Source organism: Fibroporia radiculosa (assembly GCF_000313525.1).
Source record: "Fibroporia radiculosa TFFH 294 genomic supercontigs, scaffold6005, whole genome shotgun sequence".
Taxonomy (NCBI): Eukaryota; Fungi; Basidiomycota; class Agaricomycetes; order Polyporales; family Fibroporiaceae; genus Fibroporia; species Fibroporia radiculosa.
Genome location: NW_012133432.1, coordinates 1 through 22,398, shown reverse-complemented (window position 1 = coordinate 22,398; position 22,398 = coordinate 1). Strand labels below are relative to the sequence as shown.

Here is a 22,398-nt window from a genome sequence, read left to right as displayed (position 1 = left end):
GAACTATTCGGAACCAATGTATGCGTCATAGGGTGGTCATAGAGGACTCTATCTCGTCAACTTCAAGCGAAGAGGGTGCTAATGTGACCGCATCGCATCTGATAGTGCGAGTAGCCTCAGAGGACCAAGGTTTGTGGGAAGTTGGCAAGAGTGATTGCAAGGTCTGTCATAGAGAGCGCATCTGCGATACGGGTCGTATCATTCGTCTGGTGTTGCAAGCTCGTAATCTGGGGGGTAAAACACGAGCAAAGAGACTTATCTGTTTTCATGCAGTGATCACGGATATGGAATCAGCGAGGCGTCAATGTGGAAACAAGGCAACGTGTTCACCCACACAGCCGCGTTCTAGTCCAAGCCCATCGTTCCACGAGCTGTCAGAATATTGAACGTGGGCGTTTCCACGCCATGCATTCCCAGAGTAGGGAGGCAACACTGTTGCCTGCTTCTCAAGTACAACAAGGGCCTGTTATGGCTGCGAGCGTACCGGAAGCCCATTTCCAGCTTCGTATAGTGTTCGTCGATACTATTGGTAGGAGAGTTCAACCTTGATCCTACATCTTCGTTGGAAGGGCTATAATGAAGGCAGTTACGCGTTGATGTTCATACTTGCGCTAGAGGTTATGAGGCTTGTTGAAGAGTAAGCGCAGAATTAAATTGTTTGCCACGAAAGCTATGTGACCTAATCCTGTGCTTGACTGGTCTCTTATGCGTGAACACAGCCATGAACCAGCAGCAGTGGGATACACGTCGACACGGTCTTCATCCATGATTTTGAGGAAGGATACATCCTCCGCATGAGGCCACTTGATTGGGGATCCCGAGCATAACACCGGGCCAATCCAGAGATGAATTTTTCCTGTTTGTCGTCAAGATACAAATAGCACCGTGGATCAATTTGATTCTAAAGTTTCAAGACAACCATCATGAGAGAACATATAGCGCAGCGAGCAAGCCGCCCATAGACGAATAATTGAGCGTAGCTTATATATCCTATATATTCCAAATGTTGAACAACCATGCAAAGAGTAAACCGATGAGTTACTCTCGATGCAAGTCATAGAGTCAAAATTACACCGGAAAAGGGGCCTATGTGGCACTAGTATGGACCAAGGCACTAACATGGGCCAAATTTACCTGTAAGGACGAGAACAAACTAATGGACCGTTTAGGAAACCACCTTCAGATTACCATATCCAGATGTCACTTGGTCCATAAATAATTTAGTCCCTGCGAGCAGAGAGCCGTTCATAAAATTGAAACGTCGACGTCGCCTGAAAATTCCCGGATTCCAGAACCAGCTAACGCACCTTTCATCGGCCGAGTTATACCCTGCCGTCAAAAATCTTGACATAAGTTTGGCCTTGCAGTAGGTCTCATGAGAACGATGAACACTTTGTTAAAGATGGAAGTATTGGGTTCTTCTCTCACCTGAGACTTGAAAATCTTGAAATGCTGCTGGCAACGGTGGCATGGGTGCGAAGTTCATGTCGCCCACGAGTTGGCCGCCGATATCACCGTGGCGCCATAGCCCGGAGGACCCGGGCATCTGATGGGATGAGACAGACGAAAGGAAGCAAGATTTCTGTACATAATCCAAACCCACGCGGCAGAGGTAGGCATTTGAAGCAATTTGATAGCTTGACGGACTTGCTGGTGGCACTGAGCCCCGACAAAGGTGTGGCCCGCTTTGGGATGTGGCGCAAGCGCGTTTCGCCGCCCAAAAAGGCAACCGTTGTGGTACACCCTTTTCCTTCACACGTTACTCAAACGAACATTCTCTTTCGAGTCGACTCTCCCACTAACGACTCACCGTTTTGGGTCACTAGCTTGAATCTCTATGACATTCCGAAGCCAGGCACAAACCTATTCGGCCCATCGGCTTGCTGGTACCCATTGCCGGCGGGGAGGGTCAAGGTAATGATGGCTTCTTAACGACAGCAGTATAAGAGTCGGTTGCCACTCGAGTGCTAAAGCCAACACCAGCGACACCTCGCCTGTTTTCCTCACACTCAGTAGCCTCGAGCTTACAGCGCCTCATCTCCACCCATTTCAACATTCACAATGGTCGCTACATTCATCCTTACTCGCGCATTCGCTATCTCGGCTCTGGTTTTCGGTGGTACGTATGACTACACTTACATTATACCAGTCGCTCATGAATCTTGCACATAGCCTTCCCCGTCGCCTATGCCGCGCCGATTGGTTCATCGGTCCAGCTCAGGGCTCTGGACGGGCGGAACTGCAGGATCCTGGGCTGCTTGATAGAAGAGCCGGTAAGTATCCCAGCATTTTATTTTTCGAAGGGAATCCTCATGCTATACGACAGAACACAGAGTCATCATCTGCCTCAGCGCCAGTATCAAGCGCTGAATCCTCTGAGCCCACATCGGAGACCACCAGTGTCGCGGACGAGATCGCCGACTTGATCGACATCATCTCGGACATCACAGACGAATCCTCCACTGGTTTGGTAAGTAACATAATGCCCACTTACTGAATATGGGTCCTCATTTGCATATCCATATAGCCCACTACGGAACCAGTCGACATCGTTGAAGTTGAGGCCCCGAGTACGGACGCCACGGAAGATAGCGCCACATCGGCTTCATGGGTGGAGAGATCGATTTAAATCGTGAGTACAGAAGCTGGCCAAGTCATCAGCAATATTTTGACCGTGATTTATAGTCCATTGCTCTAGAATGCCGTTCAAAACATCTGCCTCCGCGCATATAGGCAGCTTCTGTTGCCTTCGTATCGTCTTGGATAGTCGCTCTTTGGTCCCGCTCGCTCTCTACACTCTACTGCATGCTTTGGAGTTCAGTCATTACTCGAACTCTTCACTCTCTCGTTATTTCTTTGGGTTCCTGTTGTTGCTTCCTCGCCCGCTCTCATTTCCTGCGCTATCCTCTTAGTCAACTCTCCCAACGAGCCCCATCTTTCGCTCATCGTTGCAATCCTACGCCAAGTGCGGGGATAAGCACATGGTCGGAAGCCTCGGTAGCTCATCACCATTCGTTTCGAGTTGGCTTTCTGTCGTCTGTTATCATCGTTATATCACTAGATCCATCGCTTCATCCTGTGTACCCTGGATTTGTACTAGTGTAAGCTCGCTATTTTGTTCATTTCTCCGGTTTGTATCAGTAGAACCACTGTCCACTATTTCAATAGATCCGTGTATATCCCGGCTAAATCACTCGAGTGAAGCTTCTCAATGTTCGCATCTCGTATGCAGCTTGACTTACCCTCCACGTCCATACTCGATGCATGTTTCCGACAGATCTTGTCCTGTTTTAACATCTCCCCTGTCTCACTAGCATGAATCCAGTTCTAGGCACGCGCGAATGACATGCAGCGGGGCGCGACACGCGATTCTCATGCAGTGGTTGACCTTGGCCTTACGTGCAGCAGAGTGCACAAAGTGAGCGGCCACTCCACCATAGAAGCCAATAGATTAACAAGACATCCATCCGATGCCATTACATAGGTACGGGACAAAGGGTATGACGACTGCGTGATAATCGGTACTGTACAGACTGAGACAAGATTGGTGTATCGTAACATAGGCATACAAAATCAGCGGATATAATGTATCAACTGGGGGCGACAGCATCCAGACGCACTCGTTCTAGCATCTCCCTTAATACTCAGTTACGTCGTGTAACCTCCATCTCCGTAACGGCCCCCACCACCACATCGACGAAGGGGATGCTTCTGGAGGTTGTGCGGCAGGTGCCTCGCCAGCATTGTCGTCGTCTCGCCGCCGATTCCGTCTCCGCATCCTACGTTTGCCCTCGTCCCCGTCCATCTCCGCATCTCCGCCCTTCCTACGTCCATCCTCGCCCCGCTCAACCTGATCCACACCCTCGTCGTCGTCGACAACGTCCACATCCTCGTCCCCGACGACCGTCTCGTTATCCGCCGCCTCCTCCACCCGCCGGATCGCATATTGCCCGAGGCCCCACCCACGCGAGCCGCGCCCTTGGCCTTCCTCCCGCCCATACACCTCGTTCACCCGCTCCACCCACTCCACCGCCTGCTCTCGTGTCGCCGCGAGGTGCTCCCTTCGCAGGAACGCGAACCACGCATACGGCCGCCGCCACACTCCCCGCGTCGATGTCAACGCTGATGCCGATGCCGCCGAGCTCGAGGTCCGTGTCTCGTCCTGTGTCTCGTGTGCATCCCCCCGCCCGAACCCAAACGCGTCCGTGACGCCCTTCCAGATCGTCTCCGCCCGCTCTCGCTGCCCACGCCGCCGCGCCGACCGGCGCTTCCGCCCATTCTGCCGCTTCTCCGTCCGACTCAGTAGCTCCTCCAGATCCCCCACGCCCATCCCCGCCCCGACCCACCACCACCAGCCGAGGAAGCTCTGCCAGAGGATCACGGACCACATCAGAGGCTTCATCCACGTGAACTCGTCCTTCAGCGGCACGGACAGCAGCGAGATCGCCGTCGACAGTGGCGCCAGCGTCAGCGCACCCACTCCAAACGACGCCGTCCCGCCGTCCGTCCGCCAGGCGTTCTTCCGGTTCACCAGCAAGCCCCACACGAACAGCGCCGCGGTGAACAGCAGCGACAGCGTCGCGTTGCACACGTTCTGCACCGCCACCACCGCTCGCTGTGCGTCCTTCACGACGCGCAGCATCTGCATCACCGCCGACACCACCGCCAGCGGCCCCAGCAGCACGATGATGAGCCGCTTCTCCAGCTTTGACGGGAACAGTAGCGTCAAAAATTGGATATGCGTGATCTGGGAATAAACCTGAGTTAGAATCCGCGCTAGCCATGATAAGAGTGCAGAAAAATCATCGCGAAACATCCACATGCAGATCAGAACCATTGGCTCACGCGCCCGTGCACACCCCGTGCACACCATGTGCACGAACGATCACCCCGCAGGTTGAGTCAACTCCTCGAACCGGTAGGCTTCATATCACGGCGGTGCAGATACCCGCGCCGCAACTCCAGCTGGGCATACACACTATCAGCAATCACAACGGACGTCCATGAGCAGCTGATGCGGCTTGCTATAGCCTAACTTCATGAGGATAGACCAGCATCGAAAAGCGTGAGCTGAGAGGTCGCAGGGGCGCATTCGCGAACTGGTTGGTCAACAGGCCCGCATATAACGTAAGACTCTGTCTGCTCCCACCACAGTGGCGATGGACCGCCATCCACCAACGACCAGCCCGAACGATTTCTGGTCTGAGCACGGCGCACTGATCAGTACTCCGACTCCATGTGCCTCAAGCAGAAGGCACGCCTGCTACCCGGTATAGGAGTAGGTATTCTATACCACTCAAGCTCGACGCAAACATCCTGGAACGGATCTAAAATGGCCGGTGTTGCTCGAAGCGAATGCCCGCTCTTGGCAGAACACATGATTACGAAACTTCCATGCGCCAAGAACACGCACCTGGATAAGCATTCCCGTCGTCGCCGTCATGAGCAGCCACGCTCCAAGCTGCCCCATCGTCCAGCCGGACGATGCGTCTGGAGGGATGTCGACCGCGACATAATTGAGCATGTACGGCCACGTCGAGCTCTCCTCCGAGAGCGCTTCCATTACGACGTGGACGGTCGAGATGGAGCTGACCAGGAGGGTGCACACTGCGGAGATCTGCAGGGAAAAGTTGATAGGCGCAAGCCGGAAGTGGTACTGGGCGGTAAACAGCAGTTGGAGGAGAAGGACGGCCGTCAGGGTGAGCACGATCCCGTTCAAGAGTAGCTGGATGGGCAGTGACCGCGCGAGCACCGGGCGGTAATCGAGGATGGGGTCATTTGGGAAACTGCTCCGGGGCGAAAATGAGGACATGCGACCCAAGACGGATAGAAAACGACGACGCACCCATCCGAGGATGTATTCGAGCTGTTCTGAGCCACAGCGATGCTCAGGAGACCGAGAAGCAGGGCCGGATGTCGAAGCATGGCAGTGGGCTAAAGACAACCTACAGGGGAGCTACTTCGACAGGGGGAACGCTCGCAAAGGCCGGTCGCCGGCTTTTGGAGGACAAATGCCTAGGGTCTTGGCTGATGCCTAGCACGACGGTGACGAGGGTCGAGACAGCAGCCGGTGTCGAATGATGGGGGCACGGACGGGGAGGACGGGGAGAGGACGCGTTTGGACAGTCGTCGGAGAGTGGGAGGAGGAAGAGCACACGAGAGGAGAGAGGAGACCATCGGCGGGCGCATCTGAGGATATTGGGCGTGCCAAGCCAAAGGCTGCCCGCGCTGTGAAACAGGTCCTGCTTACGTACGCCTTCATCCCACGCCGCTTGCGCCGTCCCCCGCCGCCTACGACGTCTCTGTCTCACCAAGTCTCAACTGCACATCCCACCGCTGCGACCCTTCTTTCTCTCTTTCTCTCTTTCTCTCCGTAGCCGGGGACTCGAATGAACACGGCCGTGGCGTTTGTGGGTTCCGAGTGGTGCCGAGGAGGCCTTGACGGGCGCAGGGTCGAGTCTCTCGATTCAGCATCTTGCGAACAACGTGAGCCGTGTTCATCGACTGTAAGGATACGCTAGCAGACTTCGCATTCAGGTCGGCTTATCTTGTCTCATCGTCCATTCCCTACTCTGTGCGAACTTCCCCAGAGTCCGCCGCCCTGGGTGTGCGTACTCATCCGGAGGGTCACGATTACGATTTGGACACTTTTATGTGTAGTAGAACGGTCGTCAAATATGATTAGGACCGTATGCCCCCAAATTTCGCATGTGCTAAACGCATTGGCTCTCCATTTGCCATATTTCTTGGAATGGTATGAAGTCAACCTGTTTCCGATGTTTAGTATCGCACAATTTGATGTGCATACGTTCCAGTTTTGGCTAAGGGTCTGCTCCTCCACCTCCAGTCCGCCCCATAGACAACTGCTTTGGTATCTGCAGCGCCCTCCACCACCCGATATGATAACTTTCAACGTTCAAGGTTGTCGTTTGATCACCGGAACATGTTAGCCCTCGGGATCCGGTGACCATCTCCCGTCGCGCTGCCATCGGTTTACGATCCTGTCATTTATGGTGACCTGCTGAAAACGGAACGTGCGCTTGCGGGTAGACAATAGGCTAGATGCACAGGAGCAGAACTCGTCCCGCTGATCATGCGCATCGCGCGTCGCGCACCGGCACACATGTACAGTCTTGCGTGTGCCTGGGCAGTATGATAAGGTACATCCTCCAAGGCTTGGCAGCCGCTTACCCGAATCAAAAGCATAGTATCCCAGAGCATTTCATAGAGACGAGTAAGAGCCGCCATATATTAACCATAGCCTATCGCTGATTCTCGCACCATACAGAACATCGGCATACTAACTGTTGACCAACAAATTGAGCAAGTACTCCGACGAAGCCAAAGTATTTGGTGGCTCGGGGGACGTCCGCCTTGAGCTTGTATAGATCATTTGCGACTCTCGAGGCAATCGAGGCCCGTACCGTATATGCTACAACAAAAAAATTCACACATGTGCCGAAAACGTGGACACTGCATGGCATGCCATTAGTGTACGGTGAGCCTCCATCCGACACTGAGCTTGTGCAGCTTTCTTTCTTATTTACCCCCACTTTTCTTGCTCCGCCATCCTGAGTTGGTACTATCGCCCCAGGTCCGTATAATTGATAATCAACCCCGACCAGGGAAATAATTGAAGGTTGGAATCCCAAGGCGTGACGTATCGCAGCACCATACACAGTATCAAGGAGATTTTTGGGCGAGTGCAGTCATTGGCAAGAACAGTTTGCATTGAGATATGAGTGGCGGTCCTAAAGCAAGTGACTGGGTATTGATATTCTAGAAGAGTGCGTCAGTATGCTATCGCTCTCAGTTGATACATTATATGCACTGATTTTGTATGGCTGTCTCGATCCACAAATCTCATCTGTGCAGTACCGGTCTTAATACGATCGGCATACCCTTTATCTCAGTGGTATTGAATGGATGTCTTGGTAATGTCGAGTCAACCGCTTCGATGGTGGAATGACTTACTTTGCGTTTAGATACATGTCATGACCTGGAGTGGGTCGCACTAAGTGAGCGGCATCGCAGAGGCTTTGAAATTTACTAGCAGCAATGCAACTGCAATCCCCGTCTACGATGCGCATCCTGCTTCTGAGCTGAGAATCCTGTGAGTGTGAGTTGTTGGTAGTTACGATGAGGGACAGATCGAGAATAGCAAAATCCATTGGAAAAATATTTCTGTCTCTAGGAATCGTCGATATGATAGTACAGGTGCAGCACCCCGTTAGAGAAGTCATTGAGGCACTTTTAAAAGTCGTACAGAATTGCTAGACAACCGGAATTGAATCGGACACCGTGCTCAGACGTGAAGACACTCGTGAGAATGTAGTGCTATGCGCTGTAATGCCCTAAGACGGAAAATAGCGCACTCCATGTTGGCGCTCACCTGCTCGGCCTTATACTGAAATTTAAATCCCTCCACAGATACCCAAGAACCCGAGTAATATAGCGCGCCTTTGACGCGAGAAAGCATGGACGATCGGTCTATCCTCGATGACGCCCCATTGATATTATTCTGATTAGGTATTTCGGGATTTGACCGGGATGTGCACAGATCTATTGAAGTTTTCCCTGACAGAAACAGGGCAGAAGACAACGAGATCAAAGTTCTGCATGAATAGTGTGGGTAGGATTGGATTGGTCTGATGGTGAGTATTCATTTTGCTCGCTGCGTTTCCAGTGGCCATGTGCATATTTGGCCTGACCGTGACACCAGGATGAAGGATCGAATTTTGCTGATCTCGTCAATTCATTGCTGCCAATGCCGACACGGTTTCCTTTAGTTTACTCTGATCAATTTGAACTTTGTCTGGTTGACGATGAGGTTTGGTCGGAATCAGATTTGCGGTTTTAGATTGTTTGTACAAGTACTAACTCAATCATCCTGGACTTCAACTCTACTTGAAATTAGACACGAGGCGTGCTACCATCCACTTCATGATCAAGGAGTTATGCCAAACACTAGTCGAGGGGCTTGCTGATTATGTCATATCTTCAATATTGACAGCGCGAGAACACACCTTTCTTATCTGTAACTCACAAGGGTGATCGAAGTCTGATCACGAGTGTATCATGTACGTACGCCGATTCTTTTAAAATAGCTCATATACCGGCTCTCCGCTGTGAACACCAGCCCTCGTCGATATGACCTTCACCGTCGGTCTTGGACAACTCGTGATAACGTTTGGATATGACGACATTCTCGCATTCATGATCGTCGGTCTGATGGTGGCCGTGTCTCTCCACTTGCGCCGAAATCGTGCATTCGCGCCATCTATAGGGACGAACAATCTGGCAGCAGTGAGCGTTGTACGCGACTTATCGGACAACGAGCCCAAGCCCTTACGGTATGGATCGGGCAAGCTGGAGGGAGGTGCTTGGGAGGCAACGGGTCCGGGATATCTGCCAGATCCTGATCCTTTGGTCGGTTTCGATTTAAAGAGTGCGAGTGTCCGGGACTATGTGTATGTGAACAAAACATTGCGATATCCTTACTTCCAGGTGCGATTTTCTTCCGTTCCACTCGCGGCCCTTTCGTCCATAATGCTGTAGCAAATGCTGATGTGATAATTATCAGACCATGTCCCACCAGCCTATGCACATAAATGACTGGATTGAGATTGACAATGAGTATGTGTGGTATCTCGACGAGAAAGCTCGTGTTATTCGAGAGCAGGGTGAGTGATCGTAAATCTCCAGACTTTTGGGGGTAACGCCATCGTACTCTTTGTATCTGCATATATGCGTAATTTTGTTATTGCACTTGTATCGACCGCTGAATCCGCCTTCAGGCAAGGTTGTCATTGACTCATTGCCTGAGAACGACGACGCTTGTACGGAACTTCTCGAGACCCTCGCAGACTACCTTCCGAAACGATTTCCTACTCTGTTTCAATCCATCCCCGTAGATCCCGCCAAGACCCCGATGAAGCCATCCGGGTACGGCAAATCAGTCGGGATTGTTAACAAGGTAACCGGTGAGCGCTTTGAGAACGTCCAGGAGCTCAAGGGAACAGACGCGCTCCTCGTCGTCTCCAGGTGAGTCAATGCAGTCGTGGTCTGGATTTGTCGATGTGCCGATGCTTCGTAAGGCTAGTGCAAGACGATTTTCTGATGGCGCGCGAGCGAGACGATGGGAAGAGTTATCTTGTCGGTGGGTTGATCGTCTTTCCAGGTACTACTCTCTCACAGTTGTATGGCATGATACCTCTCTTACTTATCACATGTGTCGTAGGTTCATATCTCCTCTCAGAGAAAATTAATCAGCCCCTCCACGAGATACATGCCCCGGTGCCCAATATCAAAAAAATGATGATGAGCATTGAACGCACGATGGCACGTTTTTCCCCCGATCGTCCGTTTGAAAGATCGAGCTGGATGATTGTTGACGATCGGGAGTTATTTTGGCGTGAGTGGTCCTTTAAATGGTGTTGCGTCAATGCGCTTGGGTGCCCTGTGATCCTTTTCTGACATGTGTGGGCACTCTAGCACTGATCATATTGACACATCAGTGTCACTATCTATACGGCTTATTCTCCTTTCCCGGATTTCGTTGACTAATTTGACGTACGTGTCGTGCAGACAACATCATATCCAACACCATGCCAGAAGACATGCATCCAAAGGATCTTTTCCTCCGGATCGATCACCAGACTTTTCGCAAGCTTCCGAGGAGCAAAGGTGTTGTTTTCGGCGTGTATGTTCTTTCGTTACTTGACACCAATGGATGCGGCTCCATCTTCAAATATGTGCGCGTGGTCTGACTTTATCTTTCAATAGACATCCAGTGCTCAAGAAGATTGGCGACCTGGCTGACAGTCCCCTTGTGCCCGCCCTAATGGCTAAAATTCATACCGACGCCAACGATGAACTGATGGAGGTGAGTAGTTGTTGTGCAGACATTTTGCCACTTGTTGAAGCATTTGCCGATAGTACAAGAAATCTGAGAAATACTGCGGGCGACTCCTGCCGTATTTACGAGAGCTCACTGAACAGCAAGTAGCGAAAGGACTAGTGGAGTGCGTGGTCAATCTCATGCAATCTACGTATACTGTTGCTGAAACATGAATGCTAGGGCTAAGGACGTGGCTGATGTGGCCAAATTCCGCGAGCATATAAGAGAGGTTGATAATCACAATTAAGATTTGACAATGTAGGGACCCACTTACGGGTACATGTCTAGTTCCCATCAAAGTGAAACCCAACTCTAAGTCCTGCAGCTGAGTTCTCGGGCTCAAATTATGTTGTGGGTATGTCAGTGAAAGGCCTGAGATCATGTTTACCACCGGCCGAAATAGCTGCAGTTTCTCGTGTGTGTTCGAAACCCTGACGATAGTCTCATGGAATGAGTGCATGAAAATGGTTTTGTTTTGAAGCCCTCTCTGTTGATATTTGTGAGCTGTGGGGTGAGCATGATCGTATGCATACCCAGGCCACGATTCGCATCTTCTCCTCTCACTGTCTCGACTGCCGCCGAGCATCTTAAAGGTCATTCATATCATAGTCTTGTTATACAAGTAGAGAACACCGCGAGTATACCCATGCTATTTACTTTTGTACTTGTGTATATCTCTTCCAGCTAAGCGGCCTCTACAACCGCGCCTTTGATCTTCGGTCAGCAATTGCAAAGGCGCGAGAAACTTGCCTCTTCACACACTATGCCGGTAAGTATAATACTAACAGATGCGTCAACATATACTACAAAACATCGGTCATTTATTCACATCAAAGACGCTTCCGTGCTAATATGAGCTAGGGTTGCAGGTTGTCTCTGAGTTGTGCCGCTCGGTACTCGATATCGTGCAGAACGGAGTCGCACCTGGCTTCCTTCAGGCTCTTGCCGATGAATTCAAGAAAATCTCCGCTGGAGATCCTGGGACTGCACTTCCGCAGCATTCAACGAAGGCTTTGTGGCAAATATTGTGTCAATTATTCAGGAATCATTGGCCAGCGGAGCAGTGTTTGGTTGGCAATTGCTCGAGGAGCGGCGCGGTGGTGCAGCCGCATATTGTGACCGGCACCAAGCCAGACATCCCCATATGGGATCAAGAGACGTATGGACCTGGTAAGCTAGTGGCGTGGTGAGAGTCAGAAACCGCGAACTCGTTCACTTGAAGTACTATTTAGTAGATCTTCTGGATATGGGCGGTTTCATGTTGATTCCTTCACCGATTTGAGACCGATCATAATTCATTCTGCTAACCCGTTCGCATACCCGCGGACTGGATGAGTTTATTGGAGCAGCAAGTAGTAGTTACTAGTTAGTGCTCGGTATAGATCTAATGTAACTCTGGTTATGTACATTTTGTATTATGAGTTTAATTTCACAAGTGCAAGGTATTTCTAACCGAACCAAAGCGAACTGGTTGTGGCACCATGAACCGCGCCGAGCCCAGTCTAGGCGCGCAATATGCTCCCGTGTGACCTTTCAAGTTCTCGAAGATGGGTTGCCTTTTACCCTCGTCTCACCCCCTTCTGCTGCGCCAATTTCACACTTACTTGACTGATTCTCTTACAGAGTACCGAGCTGCATTGTGGCAGGCGTTTCTCACGTCGACGATGGCATTGTGAATCAATCTGGATATGTTGAAACTTCCTCGCTAATCGCATCCGGGAGCCTGGGATTCTGCTGTTGATATGCTCTCCATTCCTGTTGGGGCATATAAAAGGGATCCTGCGGTCAGCTACGGAAGCGCGGTCCACTTCTTATCGCGCCCCTAACTCCACAACCCCCAGGATATGAAGCAACAACGTAAGTTTGGATTGTAAATTCGCTTCAGCGCTTTAAGACTGAGTAGTTTGCTAGTTGCGGCGGCTGCAACCGGTCAGAGCGGCACCAGTGACAGCGCGTTGAGGCAAGCCATTCTTCAAGTTGTCTCCATCTGGCTAAACCGGCTATCCCTCGTCAGCGGTATCGTAAGTAGTGAGGTCCTTGAGATGAGCTTTGTCTGACGAATCTTCCGTAGGCCACATTCTTTGCATCTATCGACTCGCTGCTATTCTCGCTTGCGAGTACTGCCACCCATCTAGGAGATCCTGCGAGTCCCTGGAGCGCAACGGACAAGCTCACAACAGCCAGTTTCGCTGGTGCCCTCATATTCCACGTCTGCTCTGCCATTCTCGCGTTTGTTGCCTCCTTCGTCCTCGTCAGATTACAGCTCCTCGATGCAGACTACGAAGAGGTTATAGCGGGTGGCAAAGTTCCTGGTGTACGGACTTTCTTCACCGGCACCCGCGATCCTGAAGTCCCCCACGCGATTGTTACTGGGCATGGCAAGCGACCTTCCACGTCCTCGGTTCCGGATGCTCCATCGTCCTCTGAAGACCCGCTATTGGATGCCTCTAACGCCGTGATATCCCGCGTCACAGTCAAACGCGTCCATCCGCTGTATTTCCTGAGCCTTCCTTCTAAGGGCTCTGTCAAGCCCGCTGCTTCACAACTCCCGGACGCCATCATGAATCCTCCTATTGAACTATTGGCGCGCTGTCACACGCTTGCAGTATGGATGTCTGTGATAGGCTTTATCCTTGGGGTTATAGGCATCATTACTTATGCGTGGGTGGCCACTCCGCTTGCTGTTAGCATCTTTTCGATAGCGTGCTTGGGAGCATGCTTTTTGACGGGTGCTGCCGCCGTTTGGTAACGAGGTTTCTCGGCGTTCATGACTATACGATCTGGATGACTTTTGACGACGAATGGCAGTGGACTGCTCGCATACACATGATCTTGATACCCTGTTTATCATGCAGCTCTGTGACAATTGGGATGACTGATATGGATTGAAACCCTGTATCCACGTATTTGCCTATGACACACGGAGGCAAAGTTCAAATCAGGATTACAGTGCAGGATTTGGTCTCGTTTAGATCAATAATTAGAAACACGAATGTCGGTCTTGAAGCTGACCGGTTCCCACCACATGCTGTTCTGTGCCAGGGGCTTTACATTGTATTCGGTTGAGCGCCACCATCCAATATGGTCACAATTTGCCTCTAACATTGTCAATCAAGGCCGTGCAAGATGCCCCATCGAAACGATGATCTCTAATTAGTGAGTCTACATTCAATATATGTAAGACTTTGACGTCTCTAGATAGTGATGAAAGTTCGAAGTATCGCTTTGCATAATCGACGAGAGGCGGTGTTATCCCTCGGGAGCGCCACGCTCTCGAATGACCACGTCTTCCTTTGGAAGTGAAGATGTTATCTTCTCTCTGATTCCATATCTACCTACTCATACATGTCTGCCAAGCATGCTAACGTACCATTTAGTCTACAGGTGACAAATCGTACGGGGTCCAGAACTTCTGTGTGGTTGACCTTTTGTCCATGCAGCCCAGGCCTTAGACTTTTTGGCAGGCGTCAGTGCACATTGTCAGGGTCCAGAGAAGGCTAGCGTGGGCATCCGATAATGAGTTGGATTCATATAATCATCAACACTGTGGTTGTCCTAACCTGCTGGTGCCCTAATCGACCACAGATCAAACCTTCCATCTCGTTCTTTGCACCATGCCTGCATATCGTGCGCCGTTCGCTGTGTCTTCTGTATTACTCCTCCGACGAATGCCCGCTCAAGCGCTCGGATGGCAAGCACTAATACCTAGTCAATACCTCCGGGTTTTGATCCGAGAACCGTTACTTTCTGAGGATTGAATGGATGCTCTAGGCTAGATGATCTAGAGCTGTATGGTTCTCTTGTTATGATCATGCTGCACTGTTGTGGTGGAGTGTGACTGCCACCTTGTGCAAGACCGTGGTCACGCAGGTAGACAATGAGTTGAAGATCCCAACCCTCATCTTCGCACTCGCTCGAGGATTATCTGCTTGACGGGCAATCTTTGACCTGTTGATGTCTCGACGCTGTCTGGCAGTATTAATCAAGTCGTCCTCCTACCTCCGGAAAGACTTAAATTCACTGTGCACCGCTACTATGTAAGTGTTTTCGCGATCACATTTGACATCTCTGGCGAGGATTAATCGAGATTCGATGGTATGCTCCACTATCGTCGCTTCAGCTTTTACTTAGCAGCAACGTACGCAGCCATTGAAGGTGAGTTTTATGTTTGTATACTATAAGGGATGTGACACTGATGTAGTGATCGGCCTAGGAGCTCAGCGTAACTCATCATGTGTTGACTATGTGCGCTCGGTTTGCATCTAGTTCTGGCACGTACAACGGACGTTTGTACTCTTTCGTCCGCCTCATATTTCCCTTCCCCACTGCCAGCTCCACCGACATAACTGCGTATATGGATGCTCGCGTGCGGAAATAATCCGGTGCTGTCCTGGCATGTTGAATCGTTTTGCTTATCGGTGACCATTCCTCCACAGTAGCTATGCATATTATTTATCAAAACAAAGGATCACAGTCTACTAGTTTTATCACAAGTATCAGAGTTTTAATATTTTGCTGTGCGCACTGCGCACGATGTAAGAGAGCGTGTCTCTTGTTTGCTCTCGATGCCCTAAACTGAGAACTAATGCCTTAGATAAGTTTGTGATTGGATACGTCTGCCTCGACTGCATCCGCGGAGTCAACTACCTCTGCGAATTCAAATACCAGAGACATTTATTGATAGAAACCACTGAGCTGGTCTTACAAAAAAGAGAAACTCTACCCATTTCTCATCGTTGTTTCAATAGTGAGTGTCTTTTTCTATGTTTGGGAAGTGACAATATCAATATCTCAGCTGTAAAAATTACTTGAGTAAGGACCTGATGAGTATTCCTCAAAGGCATCCAGACTCAGCGTACGTCGAGTGGAATCTTGCTTGCTGCAGCGTAAAATGCGGCCAATCTACCGAGCGCTTGACGTCATAGAGCGATCGGCGGGCTTGGAATCTCAGATTAAACTCTGCGCAAACGCTTCATGAACGAATTAAAGATATGCAGACACGAGCTCGCAATTTTTCTGTATCATACGTATTGGCGTATTGGTTGAGAAAATTTCGATATCGCATAGTAACACCTTTTGCACAGGTTCTATCATCATTTACTTCCATTTTAAGTATGATAGGATATCGTGAGGCCCTGAATGTTCAGTGACCATCGGTAGTGATCTATGAGTAGGACGAAATAAGTTTAAGTCAGTGTTTTAGCTTTAATCCACCATGTATAGGCTCAACAGTTCGCCGCCGATATACAATAAGACGATGGCATAGTAAGTGACAAAGGACGCGCGTATAGCCTGAACACTCATAAACTAGTCTATCCTATTACGTAGTTCCGTTATAACATAAATCGTAGACGAATGTTGCTAGTAAACTTCCACCATGATTTCGGCATCCCCTGGAATGGCACGATGGAATCTTCGTGGAACAAGTATCGAACTATTTTGAAGGTATTTCTTAAGAACCTAGAGGGGGGACAGTCAATGAAAGACCCATACTATGTTTGATCATAATACATCGTTCAGTAGTGGATGGGACAGTACTCAATACCATTCGTCGTCGGGTGTACCCGGCTTGCCGTTAGACGACTCGGACATCAACGTCGCCTTCTAATCTCCGTTGGATATCCGCTAATCCGAGGGGAACGACTTCCACGTTGAACATGCATGGGTGTGTACCTAATATGCGTCCACAAGCTTATCCGTGCGATACCTCGAGGTATATTCTGTATATTCCGCATCAGCCACTCTGTATCCCAAGTTCCCACCAAGCGAGTCGTGGGCGCTGCAGCATTATTCCAATCAAACTGCGAGAATACGTTGTAAATACATACGAATGGGCCACCAATAGACCGACATTGCTGAGAGAGATGAGCCTGGGGGATGTAATGTACATGTCATAATAGGGCGGACCCGCATGCGGGGCTGGGGTGGCCGGGGTCCCACGTGACGCTTTGGTGATTTTTGGCTCGGTGTCCCTCCAGCTGTTGCCCTCAGTCTTCCACCAGGACAGACACCCCGGATTGCTGCACGACCAGCGTCCGATTTCCTTTGCACTTTTCGATCCTACTCGCGACCATTCGTTCGCCTGCAGGCAGGTCATCTTTTACGACCGACCTTCACGCGAAGAAAAACGAAAAAGATATCAATCAAATCTCCGCATAATCGCGACAATTCGTGCGTGTTTTACTGCCTCACTACATTTCTCTCCGCTCATCGCATGGCAGAATGAGCAAATCCTCCACGGCTTCTGCATCAAAGATACCGACCCAGCTACCATCCAAGTCAGCGTGGGCAAAGGGACCGCCGCAGAGCAACTCTTCAGCACCCTCACCACGTTCCCAGTCACCCGCACCAAATCAGGGCGCCCCGCAACCGACTCACTCCAGACGACCCAGTGCGTTAGGTCAAGGCGTTTCTTTCAAAGATGGTGTTGCAGGTGCACGCAGTCCCACGAGTGCTGTGAAGTCAGGTATACGGTTTCTTTGTTATCAACGAATCCTCGCTCACCCGCCTACAGCGTCGTCGGTGACGTTCGGATCGATAGACGATATTACCGCTCCTATCTCCTCCTCCCCCGCTGCTGTTCCAATCATCAAGTCCGAAGGCGTGAAGACATTTGGGTCCGTCCCAGCGACACCCACCTCGGCTTCCGCCAATGGCAAACCCACTAGCGCGGCATCGGGCCCGCCATTGTCACAGCCTCCTGTGACTCCTTCTACACCATCAAAATTCGACATCAAAAAGCTCTTTCAGGTGCCAAGTAGTGCACCTGTGCCCACTAGTGCGGCCTCACAGTCGTCTGCTTCGCCGTCCAGTAGAACATCATCCTTGCCACAGTCATCACCACAGATCTCACACTCGCAGCCGTCTCAGTTGGGCGCGCATTCATATCCCTTTGTCCCTTCAGGTGGCCCGCGACCACCACAAAATGGTTCACAGCCGACGTCTGGAGCGCCGCCGCCACGCTCACCGGTATTTCCACGACAGATGCCCAATGGGCAGGTTAATGGCGTGAATGGTCGGCCAGGTGGAGCACCGGGAGGGCCGGGTGCTGGGCCAGGAGCGATTCCCGCCGGGATGTCGAGTCCACGAATGGGACCTCCTCATCTTGGACAACCCACGGGGATGCCTCCTCAGGTGCCAGTGCCAGGATGGCCTGGGTACTACGTACGTTGATTAGATTCTCTGATGACACGACTCACTAATATAGGTTGCAGTATCCCCCGCAATATCCTGGCATGCCTCCTCCCGAGGCTTATATACCGTATTCTCCTGGTTGGCATGTTCCGCAGCACATGGTCCCACCACCACACCAACAGGCACCTGGTCCACCTGGTCCTCAGCATGGCGGAATGCCCATGTCCCCTCGTAATGTTCCCCCTCCTCTCCATACACCTGGAACGCCGACTCTGGCACCCGCTATGCCCAACACCGCCCATCCCCCACATACGACACCTTCTCCTCATTCACATAATGCCAGCCTGAGCAGTGTTTCTTCACCTCCTCCTACTCCCTCGTCCAGCACATCGGCACCCGGTATGAACCGCTTGAACTCGGGCGCAAGCGCGTTCGTCCCTCGGAAGACGCATCCAGTCAAGATTACGACTACAAATGGGATGGAAGTCAACCTAGAAAGCTACAAGAAGCAGGGCGTGACGCCTTCGCCTACAGTACCCAGCTCGCCAGCGCGGAAGTCGATGGTCCGAATGGAGACGCCAGAGGCGAAGGAGAGGCGACTCGCTGAAGAGAAAGAGAAGGAGCGTCAGAAGAAGGATGCCGAGGAGAGAGTGAAACGCGAGGAGGAAGAGAGGAAGAAGAAGGTGCGCGAGGAAGAGGAGAGGAAGAAAGCTGCAGAGGAGGAGCGTGTGCGCAAAGAGAAGGAGGATGAGGAGCGTGCGCGCAAGCAGAGGATAGAGGAGGAAGAGCGTGTGCGGAAACAGAAAGTAGAGGAGGAGGCGCGGTTAAAGAAGGAAGAAGAGGAGCGGATACAGAAAGAGGAAGAAGAACGTGCACGCAAGGAGGAAGAGGAGCGCATTGCTCGGGAGGAAGCTGAGAAGGCTGAGAAAGCGAAGGCGGCGCTGGAAGAGCTTGAAGAGTCTGAGCCGCAGCAGGCTGAGGCAGAGGAGGGTGAGGTCGAGGAGCCCGACGAAATCCAACCTGCACTTCCAGAGACTCCTGAAGTTACAGATGACTCGAAGGAGAAGTCGGTTGAGAAGAATTCCTTACGGATTGATACTGCCGTGTCTGTCCCGGATCTGCAGCGTCGACGACACCCAGGCCCACTTGACCTTTCCTCCGCCAAGAGCCAACCTGTGCCTCAGCCCTTACCTTCAGCCCTTGCGACTGCTCGTGTCATCGAGGATATCAATAGCGTCTCGTATCCCGAGGGCATTAGAAGCCCGAAGGTCGAGTTGAATGTAAATGCTCGACATGGCAAGTTCAGGTATATTTATTTTTGTATGTTTCAGGTCCATGGACTGACTTCTCATTCAGATATGACCGAGATTTCCTGATGCAATTCATGGCTATTTGCAAGGAGAAGCCTGAATCGTTACCTCCCTTGGATGCCATTGGCCTCGAGCCCGTTGATCAACCTTTCCCGATGAGTCGTGGGGGCTCTGGTCGCCGCGCCTCGGCAGCTATGCCACCTCCGGCCTCAACAAGTCGTTCGGGTGTTGGGCTTGGAATATCTGGATTCAACAAGCCTGGTTCTAACCCCTTCCAAATGGGCCAGTTCGCCACCCCCACAACGAAGATGTCAAGCGAAGAACGGTTTGCCATCTCCAGCTCGTCCCGTTCGACGTCGATGTCAGGTGGTACTGCGGGCATACCCTTCAATCGTGCTCAACCTCTTACTCGCACCTCAAGCCAAGGTGGTCCGATGGCCAACAAGCGTACTCGCAGCAAGCGCGGTGTGGATCGTGCAGACGCAAACAAGGCGTACGCAGGCCCATCGGGATCATCATTCGACACATCAGCAGCATCGCAGGCCGGAATGGCACCCTTTGAGCCCGTTGCGCCCTTGGAGATATCTGCTAATCGATGGCAACCAACAAGTCTTGGAAAGAGGCCCCAGCAGGCTGACACCGATTCTCCAGAGATTGTCGACCGAAAGGTCAAGGGTTTGCTCAACAAGCTCACCATGGAGCGTTTCGACTCTATCTCAGATCAAATTATCGCATGGGCGAACCGGTCGGAGAAGGAGAAAGACGGGCGTACCCTTATACAGGTTATTCGACTGGTGTTCGAGAAGGCGACCGATGAGGCTACATGGTCTGAGATGTATGCGCGTCTATGTCGAAAGATGATGGAGCAAATCAGCCCGAAGGTCCAGGATGACGGCATCAAGAACACAGAAGGCAAACCTATTGCGGGTGGCCAGCTCTTCCGGAAGTACCTGCTCAATCGGTGTCAAGAAGACTTCGAGCGAGGGTGGGTTGCGAAGGAGGCGACAGCCGCCGCAGCTGCGACGAGAGCTTCCGAGGACCAAGCCGCAAAGGCTGCTGCTGAGAAAGACGCTGATGAGAACATCTTGTACTCGGAGGAGTATTACGCTGCGCAGAAGGCAAAGCGACAAGGTCTTGGTCTCATCAAGTTCATTGGTGAACTCTTCAAATTGCAGATGCTCACGGAGCGGATCATGCACGAGTGTGTCAAGAAATTACTCGGCAATGTGGAGAATCCCGAGGAGGAGGAAATCGAAAGCTTGTGCAAGCTCTTGACCACTGTTGGCCAGATACTCGACACGCAGAAGGCCCGCGCGCACATGGATGTGTATTTCTCGCGCATGAAGGAGCTTACCAAGAGCTTGAACGTCAACTCACGTATGCAGTTTATGTTGCAGGCAGGTTTCTTAATTTATGCCATCCTTCTCGCTGACTGTCCATTCCAATATAGGATGTCATTGAGTTGCGCGAGCGTAAATGGATACCTCGTAATCAAGTGGCTGCACCCACTACGATCGCCGCTGTGCATGAAGCTGTGCGTAATTTTCCAAGCTGTTACTGGAGGACGTGTACTGACGCATCAACAGGCTGCGAAGGAGAAAGCCGCGCATGAGAAGGACGCATACCAACGGAATCTCAGCATGTCTCGTGGTGGTTCAAGACGTGGTGGAGATCGAGGCGATCACACTCAGATTGGACCAGATGGGTGGGCTGTCGCAGGTGGTTCTGTACCAAGGCCACCTCCCAAGGCTGGAGACTTGTCCAACTTCGGAAAGATCAGTAAACCAACATCCATGACATTAGGTCCCGCGAGCGTTTTCCAGGGCAAGGAGAAGACCAAGAGTCGCGAAAGCACCATATCGCGCGGCGGCTCGTCGAATATGTTCTCAAAGCTCATGGAGAACCCCGAGCTTGCTACGGAGGTCGCGTCGTCGAAATCTAGCCGACCACCAAGCCGGAAGGCGAGCGTGGACTTCGGTGCCAGCGGTATGCCGGAGGCTCCCCAGCAGCGAAGGAAGCTGCAACTCCTTCCTCGATCGGTACCGAAGGCGGATGAGATCAAGGCGGATTCGACACCTGCTTCGGAAGCTGGACAATCGGATGATGAGGGTGGTGATCCTGCTGCGCCGTCGATGACAGAAGATGAGGCCCTGACGAGGGTCAAGGAAGATTCGAAGGAATTCTTCAGCATCCGTGACTTGACCGAGGCTGAAGTGTACTTCAGCAAGCTTCCTTCCGAACACCGATGGCGGCTCGTGGACAAGTTGGTTTCTTCAGCCATCGAATCCAAAGAGTCGGATGCTCAGCTCGTTGCGGATTTCTTCTCGCGCGCAATGTCAAAGAACCTGTGCTCACCGCAGTCCTTCGAAGATGGTTTCGCGCCTGTGGCCGAAATCCTCGACGATGTTGCTATAGATGCGCCGAAGGCATTCAACCTCATGGCTATGATGATGAAGGGTGCCCGTCTTGACCAAGACGAGGACCGACGGTCACGACTTGCGAGCAAGTCGATGGACAGTGATAAATTACTCGCGTTGTTATCATAGACAGTTCTCCTGCGGCTTCCATTGCTTTCATGTTTTCTTCATCGCTGGTCATTTTCGTCTCTCCTGCATATTCTTGTTATTATTCTCGCATAGCATTGACTGTACTGCATGATCGTGTAACATTTACATACGCCACACAGTAGCACAGCATTGCACGATAATTTACTGGTCCCTGGTTTCTGTTTCATCTGGCAAGTGAAGTAAGCTTACACCGACGAGGATATGTAGCATGATAGAGCAGCGTTAACGGCCTTCGACACGTCCGGGTACGTGAACATAGTAAGGCACTGATCGATTTGTAAGTATGCTAAGGGCTGTCGTCAAGTTGACAAAATTCGAACTCTCCATACGCGGTATTGTTCATCCTGGACAACTTGGGACGAAAGTATTTAATTTCCTACGACGTCGACGAACCAAACTCGCTGGGAACGTCACAGTATATACCTGGTAAACCATGTAGTAGCACACGCATAAACCTCATCCTACGGCCACTAACATCCCAGTCAGC

At 51.3% G+C, this 22,398-nt stretch overlaps 5 protein-coding genes across 5 annotated transcripts; 4 read left to right on the top strand and 1 right to left on the bottom strand.

Annotated features, from left to right (window-relative positions):
• Positions 1-2,061: 2,061 nt before the first annotated feature.
• Positions 2,062-2,629, top strand: FIBRA_06072 (uncharacterized protein; the record flags this gene model as incomplete). Its single annotated transcript, XM_012327814.1, has 4 exons — positions 2,062-2,119; positions 2,173-2,273; positions 2,327-2,470; positions 2,528-2,629. 4 exons carry the CDS (start codon positions 2,062-2,064, stop codon positions 2,627-2,629), a joined length of 405 nt encoding a protein of 134 aa, XP_012183204.1.
• A 1,008-nt stretch (positions 2,630-3,637) lies between these two features.
• Positions 3,638-5,925, bottom strand: FIBRA_06071 (uncharacterized protein; the record flags this gene model as incomplete). Its single annotated transcript, XM_012327813.1, has 3 exons — positions 3,638-4,747; positions 5,414-5,786; positions 5,846-5,925. 3 exons carry the CDS (start codon positions 5,923-5,925, stop codon positions 3,638-3,640), a joined length of 1,563 nt encoding a protein of 520 aa, XP_012183203.1.
• Positions 5,926-9,150: 3,225 nt separating this feature from the next.
• Positions 9,151-11,147, top strand: FIBRA_06070 (uncharacterized protein; the record flags this gene model as incomplete). Its single annotated transcript, XM_012327812.1, has 9 exons — positions 9,151-9,507; positions 9,584-9,683; positions 9,798-10,044; positions 10,098-10,180; positions 10,241-10,414; positions 10,588-10,702; positions 10,786-10,885; positions 10,939-11,024; positions 11,081-11,147. The coding sequence occupies 9 exons, from the start codon at positions 9,151-9,153 to the stop codon at positions 11,145-11,147; spliced, it is 1,329 nt and encodes a 442-aa protein (XP_012183202.1).
• A 1,495-nt stretch (positions 11,148-12,642) lies between these two features.
• FIBRA_06069 (uncharacterized protein) lies at positions 12,643-13,649 on the top strand (the record flags this gene model as incomplete). Its single annotated transcript, XM_012327811.1, has 4 exons — positions 12,643-12,684; positions 12,742-12,757; positions 12,812-12,921; positions 12,972-13,649. The coding sequence occupies 4 exons, from the start codon at positions 12,643-12,645 to the stop codon at positions 13,647-13,649; spliced, it is 846 nt and encodes a 281-aa protein (XP_012183201.1).
• Positions 13,650-17,122: 3,473 nt separating this feature from the next.
• Positions 17,123-21,890, top strand: FIBRA_06068 (uncharacterized protein; the record flags this gene model as incomplete). The annotated part of the gene is made up of 6 exons (XM_012327810.1): positions 17,123-17,366; positions 17,415-18,064; positions 18,115-19,340; positions 19,391-20,711; positions 20,795-20,878; positions 20,931-21,890. The coding sequence occupies 6 exons, from the start codon at positions 17,123-17,125 to the stop codon at positions 21,888-21,890; spliced, it is 4,485 nt and encodes a 1,494-aa protein (XP_012183200.1).
• Positions 21,891-22,398: the final 508 nt, after the last annotated feature.